An 11,026-nucleotide genomic window follows, 5' to 3' on the forward strand; every position below is an offset into this window, starting at 1 on the left:
TGCTGACCATCTTGGTTTCATCTTAGGGGGACAGGAAACAGGGCTTTTGCAACAAAAGTAGAGGATTCTGGAGTCCTCTTCTCCTTCACAGAGATCAGAATGTATGTCGCATCCTTCAAAAAGCAAGGCTTCAAACATCTGCAACTCCATTTCCATTCTCTGTTGTGGGATGGATGCTGGCTGTTTCAGGGTAAGCTATGGGAGTCATGTGGTTGTCCATTCGCCTTCACTTGCAGGCTTACCACTTGGACCAAGTTACTTTTGATTGTAAAATGTGTATTCTGTTTCCTTTGTGGCACAAGGCATCTTATCAGCTACTTCAGAAGCACAGCATGTTGAAAAAGCAGTCACACGATGCTTTTATAGAAGAGAAACAAACATTCCACCAATAATTTATCATCACATCTTGATTGCTGGAATCGTCATGGTTTTACACACTTCCTTATAGCGATAACAACTCTTGTCCACTTATGGCCCCATCTTAATGAAGAGCTGTCAATTTCTCAGATACTGAAGGATACAAAAAGTGCTGAAACTGAGACTGCTTTTCTTGTGGGTGCAGCCTTATCTTGAAGTGTAGTGATCTAAGAACTTAGGATGAATCTGTGATGCAAGCCAAGTGAGATATTTAAAGCCCCATGTGGCATTTAATCCATTACAGTTAAAGTTTTCTCCAGAAGCCTGAGGTGACAAACTGTTATTGTGGCCATGACAAGTTCAGGCTCACAGCACAAGGCAGTCACTCTTCTGAGCTACGGTAGCAGAAGACATTTTACTTGGTATATTTAGTGCTAGGGAAAGCTGCTAAACTGAATACTCTGGAGACTGAAGGCCTCTCATTCCACAGTGTGTTTAAATGAGACAGGCTTTCCTACACTGGCCACTTTTGGGCCTCAGCTTTGAGTTGAGATGAGCCACTTCTGGGAACGCAAAAGGAGTTCAGTCTCTATGGTCAATTCAGTCATTAGCCTCTCTGGTGGGAGTATCAAAAAGCTCAACAGTGATCAATTTGGACACATGGGTACCCATACACTTATAAGTGGACCAGGCCTCCTGAGTTCATTTCACACAGATCACCACCTGGTAATGACACAAAGGTAAGGACTTGAGATCACTACTATGGATCCACCATTGTGGATTGGTTTCAAGCAATTTGTAGAGGTGAGAGGCTGTACAATACCCACTTTGCAGCAGAAGTTCTGCTTGCTCTTCATCTATTGCTGTTCACCTGCATTGTTTGTATTGCACCTCTTAGCCTGAAGGAGCTCAAAGCACTCTCTCAGCTACAAATGCAGTAGTCACTTCCACCATGACCGAAAGGCAGCAACAAGAGGGTGGGACGTAGCAGCTGCTTCAAGCCAACAGCAACAGGTCATAACAGAGGAAGACAAGAAGTTAAGAACTACGTATGTTAGTAAGCCTTCTAGGGAATTCAGGAGTGCAGAGGGTAATTTCCAGAGTCAAGCATTTAGCCAGGGAACTGATGAAAATAGGAAGTACATACAAGCAATAGTATTTTCCCCACTTCACATATGATTCAGAGATCATAAGACAAGCAGGAAACATTTAAATCATCTACTCTAACCTCCTGCCTACCACAGGTCAAAGAAACTCCCACAGTAATTCCTGAATGGAGACTACATCCCGCTTTCCTAACTTCCTGACTTAAACATTGCTCTGTCCCCTCTAGTGCTTTCTAGACTGGAGAACGATGAACCTCCTCAGACAAAGGGGTCTTTCTGATGCCACTGCCTTCTTGGTTCCTGAATGATACACCATAGAGCGAGATGTTGACTTCCTTGCTCAGTTACTCTGTAGTATTCCATATGTAACATGTGGGGATGAAGGACAGATGGATACTGGACATCTGCAAGGCCAAACATTAACTCTCAGACTAGGGATGTAAAATCCCACTTAATTGGTTAACCAGTTAATGTTAAACATTATATTTAACTGGGTAACCAATTAAATGGGGGGACTCAAGGAGAGGGAACTGCTCCCGCTCGGCTGGGCCACACCGCACGCACGCACGCACGCACGCATGCACGCACGCACGCTCTCTCTCTCCCCCCCTCCCCCTATCCCCCCCCCGGCCCCAGCAGTCAGGATGGACCAGCTCCCAGCCAGAGACAGGGCTGCTGAAGCTGGGCTGGAGCATCTCCTCTGCCCACAGCAGCCCCTGTGGACTGGAACAGTCCCCTACTTGCAGCAGGCACTGGGGGAGAGGACAGGGCTGTTCCTGCTCCTATTAGTTAACTGTAACCAGTAATTCTCATCCATTTAGAGTGAGGCTTACTGGTTAACCAGTCAAACATTAACGTCATTTTCTCAGACTCTAATTGAACATCCTGATGTGTATTATTGAAGAATAAGGGTGGTCAGAGAACCTGACTGGACAGCAAGCCATCACGGTTGTGTAACCAGCGCTAACATAAACATGTCCCCAAAAGCTCACCTAATAAACTATTTTGCTAGTCTTTAAAGTGCTACTTGACTGCTTTTTGTTTTGACTGCCACTTCAGGTTGACTGCTTGTGTGAGGAAATCGGAGTAATAACACTCATCCACCTCATGGGGTCAGGAGGATACATTCCTCAGTTCATCCCCCGATCCCATCAATTCATCTTCCAAAAGGGTCTGTGAAATGCTTACTGGTCACTTGAAGCTGATTTCTCCTTAATTCCAGTTGCTAAATGGCATTAAAGAAGAAAAATATATGTTAAATGTTCCTGATTTTGCTTTTCCACAAAGGTATTGCTGTAATTGACACAGGGGTCTTATCTGATTGCAAACACCCACCAGTCACCAATGACAACAATTCGGCTTCAACCTCTACCATACTGGTTGTGCAGTATACCTCAGAATTACAAAACCCAGAGTTACCAACGGATCATCAACCACACACTTTATTTGGAGTACGCAATCAGGTAGCAGCAGACACCAAAAAAAAAAGGGCCAACACACTACAGTACTGAGTCAAATGTAAACTACTGAAAAAATGAAGGGAATGTTTAAAAAATTTTAACAAGGTAAAGAAACTTTTTGTGCTTGCTTCATTCATTTAAGTTAAGATGGCTAACAGTGGCATTTGTATTCTGTTCAGGAAAGTATCAAAGCTGTATTAAATTAATGTTCAGTTGTATCGTTTCAGAAGAGTAGCATTTGGTTCAATTACAAACACATCATAGTTACTAACAACCTCCATTTCAGAAGTGTTCATGACTCTGCAATTTTACTGTATTCTCTAAAGAGGTCCCTTGCATCCAGGAAACTTCAAATTCAGGGAAGGAAAAACGTTGCAGGAATAAGTCTGAACACAAGCTGAGCATGGGTTAGAAATTCCAATAAAACACACCACTCGGGACTCTAAGGCTATGACTGCATGAGAAACATCTGTCAAAAGAATTGACCATCAGAAGGGATTTCCCAGCAAAACTTCTGTTGACAGACTGTGTCCACCCATAAGTGTGAATCGAAAGAGCAACCCGCTCTGTCAACAGAGCAGTCAGACTGCCGAGCCCTCTCTCAACACAAAGGCCAACCGCAAGCTCTGCAAACAAGACTGCCCAGTGAATCAGAAGCCCTGTCTGTTGACAGAGGGCCCCTGAAGCATGCATCTACATGGCTTTTTTGGTGGCAGAAAACTGTCCAGAAAGGCATTATACCTGAACACAGAGAAAAATAATGCTGCCAGCTGATGTAGAGTTTTCCACGTCGACTCTCTATAGGGTTTTTTCCAAAAAAAGCCCAGTTTTACTGGAAAACCCCTCTCATGTAGATGTAATCCTTGAGTACATTTATTTCTCCCTGTTATCGGATCGGCACATTCCCCTCTGTGCTCTAATTTTCACCCTATGTCACACACTTTCCTTTCAGCAGAAGGCACAGCCCTTTAAAAATCCTCCAAACCAAGACCCACACCAGCATTACAATTAAATGACTGGGATTATATGAGCCAAATAACCATATGAGAGGTGGCAGGCAGGGTGGGAGGTAAAAATGTCCCTGACCATCCAAGAACTCTGCCTCGGCACTTTCTATGAGATCTGGAGAGAAGGGTCCTAGTCAGAGTCAATCCATGTCTGTTAACAAGTATGGTGAGGTCGGGGAAAAAAAAAATCTGACAGCACAAAGTAATCGCGTGTTCCTGTCACCCACATCTGTATGCACTAAAGCCAGCAACCTAGGCTACTTGATGATGCAGTTAGTAGTACCGTTCCATTGTCACATAAACTGCAAGGAAAAGCTAATGGATGGTGCCAATTTTCCTACTTCTCAGCACAGTCAACCTTCCACAGACAACTCAAGTTTCTCACTAACTCCTGGATAATCTATGCCAGAGCTCCTCTCCTCCTACCTACGCCACTCTGTACCCAACACATGCCCCCAACTTCTCTGCTGACACCTCCCTTTGCCCATTCCTGACTCCAAGGCTGTGGCCACACTTGGCCAAAACTTCAAAATGGCCATGCAAATGGCCATTTCGAAGATTACTAATGAAGCGCTGAACTGAATATTCAGCGCTTCATCAGCATTAGGACGCTTCCGGCTGCGGCACTTCGAAAGCACCATTTTCGAAAGCGCGCGGTTCGGCATGGCTACACGGAGGTCTTTTTCGAAAGGACTCCGCTCCTTTCGGAATCCCCTTATTTCCCTCCACTGTCTTCCTTCACACTGCCCCTCCTGACTTGCAACATGTAAAGCTTGCCAGCCTCACTCTTTGCCTCTGTAGGATACCACATAAAACCTACCCCAAACTGTGACTACACTCCCATTTTGCACCACACACACTCATACTATTATGGCAAGAATTCTTTGGCCCAGGGACCCCTATCTGTTGGGCAGAGATCACTCACCATCCTATAAACTCATGTATGGTTTCTAAGTGTGTAATAAAAATGCATCTTTAGGAAGCCTTTGTTCAAGCTAAGGACAGGTATACTCCACTAATTAAGCCAGTTTATGTTGCTCACAGGTACAGAAAAAGAAACCCACAAGCAACACAACTTACCTAAGCACCATCCACACTGGTGTCACACCAGCAGGAATGTTTTCTCCCACTATAATTTCTGCCTCTTGGAGGTGTAGTAATGGGAATGCATCAAGTGTCTTCACCTGATGGACAGCAGCGGTGTATCTACATCAATGCAGCTGCACTGATGTAGCACTTACAGTGCAGACCTGCCTTATAAGTGGATAGAAATTTTCACCATGAAATTCAAGAAAATAGTAATCTGAGGACTTGGCCCCTTCAGTGTAGTGAACCCAAACAACACCCTGAGAGCACAATCTTAACAGATCTCTTTTCTGCCCCGTGCCTCAGTTTCCCCACTTGTCAAACAGTTAATATTGAGCTATCTTTGCAAAGCAATGAGCACTTACTTCTGTTACATGAATGCTATGCATTAGCAGTGCATTCAAATGAGATATATCAGATTTCATTGTCCAAGCTGAATGAAATGCAGAAGAGATCACTCTTCAGATTCAAAACACGGCATAGGCCATAATGAAGGTTTTATAAAGGCTAAACTCAAGATGTGTTTCCAGTAATAATTATTATAAATTACTCAATCAGATATGTTTTCATTATGCGTGTGCACCTAAGAAGCACATGCAGCAGGACTCAGCAACCTACAGCCCAGGTTCCAAGAGTCGCATGCAGCCAATTTTCACTGACGTGAGCCGTGGGAGCTGGCTCAAAGCCATGCCACCTCTAATTAACAAGAGACCAGATAATGCTACCAACCTCCACCTATTTGGTAAAGGTCTACGTCTTAATTTATTTATTAACTGAGCTGTTCTAAGTCAGTCAAATTTCTGTACTCCGCCTCATGAAAGTTGTTGATCCCTGCAATACATGACTGGAGCCCAAACAGATATTCAGTCCTGGGCATTGCACTAATACAAAAAATCTCTGCTCAAGAAAGATCATACTCTAGGATCTTTGATTCCAAGGTAAACATTCTCCCAGTGTTTGCAACTTAACCCTAGCAGCCCTGGGTCAATGCAGGAGACCTACATAGTGAAACCAACAAAATTATTTAACTTCTGCAAGCTAAAAATAGATCCAAAGGATAAATAGCGGGGATGGTGAACAATGCACTCATGATTCTTCAGCAATAGAACATAAGGCATCAAAAAATGGCAACATAAGTAAAATTTTAACATGTATTGTGAGGTCACTGCCCCATCATTCACTTCTAAAGTCACCTTTGCAAAGTGATAATCACTATTCAGTTGAAAGTGCATGTTTCATTTTTTCTGAACAACAGGTACTGAGCAATTTGATTTTGTATGACTCTCCCTTTGATTTCTCTGACCTTGCAGTCTCACTTTTTCCTTCTTTATAAATTCTGACACACAGAGACAACAGACGCAAACATGGTCCCTCTCCCTCTCCCTCATGGAGGAGGCCGCAAAAGGAACAAGGCATTAGTTCAAATTAAAACTGAAACCAGAAAGTTAAGAGAGATTAATGACTCAATAGCAAAACTTCTCTCAAACACACTTAGAGAGATCCACATGAATAAAGAGTTAGGTGGGAAAACAACTGTAGCAGCAATATTAAAAATACGGATTTTAATAACGATGTTGCTTTTCTACAGCCTCTTTAAATTTGTGAAGGCTCAAAACACATTAGCTACTACATCTACACTAGAAGCATCCATCTAAAGAAGTTACTGTCGGATGAGATGTTCCAAAAAAATTCTGTCGACAGATCGCGTCTATGCACAAAAGCGATCGATCTTTTGATCTGCTGTGCTGACAAAAGGGCCCCTTGGAGCATCTACGCTGCTTTTTCGTCAGTTTCTGTCAACAAAAAACATTTTGTGTGTAGACACAGTGCAAGTGTTGTCTACAAAACCCGAGTTCTGTCTGCAAAATTCTTTAGTGTAAGCTATCCATCAAGTCCCTTAAACCCTGTGTAAAGTAGGAAATCACATTTCATAGATAGTGACTCAAGCTCCAGTCCTGCAAGCCCCCATGAAGCAAAGAGTAGAAAGGATGGGAGCCTGCCTGACTAGCCCAAAACATTACCACAAGCCAGTAACAATACATACTAGCAGCAGAAACCAGAAATCCTTCTGATTTCAAGTTCACTGCTTAAACCATTCGGCCATAGTCCAGACTTTGTAACAAATAGGTAAAAAAGGCAAAGCTGAAGACTGAGTAATAACTCAGTTAGGAGGAGTACAGCAGAACACAAGTAAACAGGTTCCTAAGAAAGGGTTTTGAGATGCATGGTAAGGAGGCCAAGAGGCAAGAATGAACCAAAAGATTAATGAGCCCACAAATGTCTGTGAGGAAAGGTTTTGAACATAAAGCAAATGACAGTATTACGTATAATGTGTCATTTAATCATGGGAGATAGAAAGATAGAAAAAAAGTATCACTTTTATTGGCATCTCCATGACTAACTGTTCCAGTATACTCTCACACATTTCCCCCGCCGCCTAATATAAATGTGTCAGCACCCCCTGAATCCATAATGCACATAGATAGCACACTAGTCTGGAGTAAGGGAAGGAGGGATGCTTGGAACTTGTGTGCAGTCAGGACTAACGGAAAATCATTTAAATTAAGGAACTTGAGAAGCAGGCTGTGTTACATTCTTGGAGTGGAGAGCAACCAGCAATTCACAACACATCCTTAAGCATTTACTTTACAGACTGCTCTCTTCTTTTATCATGTGCAGAGGTCCAAGAAGTGCTGAGATTTTACCGTTAGTCTAAAACTATACCAAGTCTGCCAACTTCAGTATACCTACCTATTTAAGAGTACAAACTCTGTGCCATTTGTTACCATGATGTCCCTTCTTAGCTCTGCCACTGACATTACGTGGTCTTTGCTTCTCTTTCCCCCCCATGCAAAATGAGGATAAATACTTGTCTGTGTTTACACTTGTAAGAGCTTACCATGAAATGTACCACGTAATATTTTGCCTTCATTCACATCATACCAGGTTCCCATGCCTCACATCAGCCCTTTGAGATATTTGCCGGCATAATTTTAGAAGTGAAGGGGCTTCCCAAAGGTCACACAGTAATAACTAGCTCTCAGTTCTTTTCAGCCTAGATCACAAAGCAGGATTTTTGAAGGAAGTCAGTATCATTCTTCCACTTTTAGGAATAGGGAAATTGAGGTATGAAGCAGAGAAGTGAGCAGGTCGGTGAGAAAGCCAGGAATGGAAGTCTTGTGCATTAACCAATAGGTATTTCCTCTTCTTAATGAAAGTTTCATATATTACTAGAGACATTAATATAAAACCTCACCAGTTACTCCGTGCTTTGTCTCTTTCCCAAGACTGTGTGTTGCCCGCAATACTCTGCTTCCCTCTCCCCGTATTCATTGACCCAACCAACTCCACCATTCTTTCCATTCATTCCTTGGCCACATATTTACTATCAGTTTCTTTTATTTATACTTCTTATTTAAAAAGCTTCCCCACATTCCCCATTCACACATTAGTGTTAGCAAATCCAAAAGCAGTGAGGAAAAACCAAATTAACATCTCCTCAGAGGTTGGCCACCGTGCTTTACTTTAGCCCAAATGAAAGGACTGAACCAACAAAAGGGAGGCCATCACTGTAAAGCAGAACAGAGGAGCATCTATCATTCGTTCCATTTCACCTTCTCAGAGGGCAGCCATGATGCCAGGAGAAACTCATTCATTTTCCATTCACTCCCACTAAACCATTTCTAACCTGCCAACCAACCCTGCGCCACAAGGAGTCACATACACGTACAACGTGGGGGGGAGAAGAGAAGACAGAATGGTAAGATGAAAGGCAAAGACTCAGAAGGAAGAGGTATCAGTCCCAGGTCTGGTCATGTTGGGAGGCTGAGTGGAATATGTGTGTGGGAGAGACGGGGGTTGGAAAAGGAGAGAACAGAGTAGTGTCCCCTCTCAACTGACGAGAATCTATTGGGAGCCAGTGGCTTTATGACCTCAGCTAGAGGGCAGCTGACCCCTAACTTCCGGGCATGGGAGGAAAGGAAGGATTAGCTAGAGGCCAAGAGGCTAAGGAGCAGGGTGGGGTGTAGGTCAAAAGGTCCTTGAGGGAGAGGTCAAATGAGGGCAAAGTCAGAGGACCAGGACTAGGGGCAGGTCACCGTGGTACAGACAGGGGGCAGGATTGTGGGGAGGTCCTCCACTGTGCATTGGTGGGGTGGGGGGCAGGATTGGGGTGGCAGGTCCCCATTGTGCACTGCGTGGCAGGGAGAAGGGCTCTGCTGTGCATGGTGGGAGGCAGGGCAGAAACCCAGGGGACGGGTCCCAGTTGTGTGCTGTGGGGCGGGGGACAAGTCAGAAACCCGGATGGGCAGGTCCCCACTGTGCACTGCGAGGCAGAGCAGGGGACAGGGCAAAGAGCAAGAACCCGGGGAGCAGGACTGCGGGCGGGGGGAGCAGGTCCCTGCTCTGCGCTGCGGGGCGGGGGACAGGACGGACGGCAGGAACCTGGGGGGCAGGTCTCTGCTCTACGCGGCAGGGCGAGGGGCAAGGCAGACGCCCGGGGGCAGGTCCCCGCTGTGCGCTGCGGGGCGGGGGGCAGGGCTGCGGAGCAGTCACGGCAGGTCCCCGCGGCGGCAGGACAGGACCGGGGGGCACAGCGGAGGTCGGGGTCCCACCTGGACAGGTGTTTCAGGATCTGCTTCTTGATGATGCCGGCCATCACGGGTCCGGGCGCGGGGAAAGGGACCAGCCCCTCAGCCGTTGCCTCCCGCGGAGCCGCCGCCGCCTCCCGCCATCTCCCTGACAGCACCCCCCGGCTCCCCCAGCATCCCGGCTCGCACCGCGGCTCTCGGCTGAGCGCCGCCTCTGGGTACCGCCTACCAACGAGAGGGGTGGGGAGTGCAGAGCCAAGCAGCAGCGCCCTCTGCCGCTCCGAGCGGGCGCAGGGGTTGCCTTTTCCCCCCGTGACCGTGGAGCATCGCCTCCCGCCAGTGGTACCCATAAGGACACCCCCGCTCCCGCACGCAGTATACAACTGCGGTCGTTCCACATGGCCACACCCCCGACCCGCGCCGTGGGCCCAGATGTTGGGGGGAACAGACACCCCCTCCCACTGCTCAGGGCCACCTCAAGCGCATTGGGGGTGAAGTTCAACCCATTCTACAGCCACCATCACATGCCTGCTGCCACTCCTGCAACCCAAGGTCAGTATCCCTCGCTGCTGGGGCTTTGGAGCACTTGAGCATACCCTTAATCCTTTAGTCTCGTTCACTCCTCTGAACAGTGCCTTGCCTAAAGTATGAAAGGTAAAGCATTATTCCCCCTTCCAGCCTTCAAGGGGGGAAATGCAATACTTTGCAACAAGGCCAACGGCATACAGTAAGGCCAGGGCAGATGAAAACCAGCCCCTAGGAAGAAGTTCAGCTCTGAGAGCAATGTAACTGAGGAAGGTGATCCATTCCCTCCTCAACTATGTATATTACAGCTGTTGCTAATATAAAGAGTTAGATAAACAAACCAAAAACAGTAAGAGAGAGGGGGCACTGCTAGTCTATATACTATCAGAACAAAAAAAAGCAGGCAAGTAGCACTCTAAAGCCTAGCAAAAACAATTTATTAGTTGAGATTCTGTGGGACATACCCACTTCTTCAGACCATTGCCAGACTGTTCTGGTATGGCTATGGTCTGAAGAAGGGGGTCTGTCCCACGACAGCTCCCCTAATAAACCAAAAACCGAGTGTGAGGGGTGCATGTGCTGCTTTGGCAGTGGGCTTTTTTTCCTGGGGTGAAAAGTCATCACTTCTGCAGCTATAAGTTCCAGTTATAGCTGAACAGCTGGCCTTCTCCTTTACGCTCTAGCCAGTTATTTTTCACACCACACAGTCCTAAGTTTCACTAAAGAGCAAGCAACAGCAGTTGTTTTTACCGGAGGCTTCAAACTCTTGTACCAGGAGCATCCTTCATAAGGTCACAACAAAACAGCTTGTATAGTTTCTGATTCCACACTATGACAGGTTTAGAACATGAACATTATGAGAGCAACATTTACCTCCAGAAACAAAGAGCGCATCC

The 11,026-nt window shown here is 45.9% G+C and overlaps 1 protein-coding gene across 1 annotated transcript in view; it reads right to left on the bottom strand.

Annotated features, from left to right (window-relative positions):
* BLTP3A (bridge-like lipid transfer protein family member 3A) overlaps nucleotides 1-9,740 on the bottom strand; it is a 50,622-nt gene extending 40,882 nt beyond the window's left edge. Inside the window, exon 1 of the mRNA XM_074977418.1 lies at nucleotides 9,630-9,740. Within this exon, the coding sequence (XP_074833519.1) occupies nucleotides 9,630-9,673 (44 nt within the window). The 5' untranslated portion in view covers nucleotides 9,674-9,740. The remainder of the gene's footprint in view (nucleotides 1-9,629) is intronic.
* Between the last annotated feature and the right edge of the window lie 1,286 nt (nucleotides 9,741-11,026).

Source organism: Carettochelys insculpta, chromosome 26, assembly GCF_033958435.1.
Source record: "Carettochelys insculpta isolate YL-2023 chromosome 26, ASM3395843v1, whole genome shotgun sequence".
Classification (NCBI taxonomy): domain Eukaryota; kingdom Metazoa; phylum Chordata; order Testudines; family Carettochelyidae; genus Carettochelys; species Carettochelys insculpta.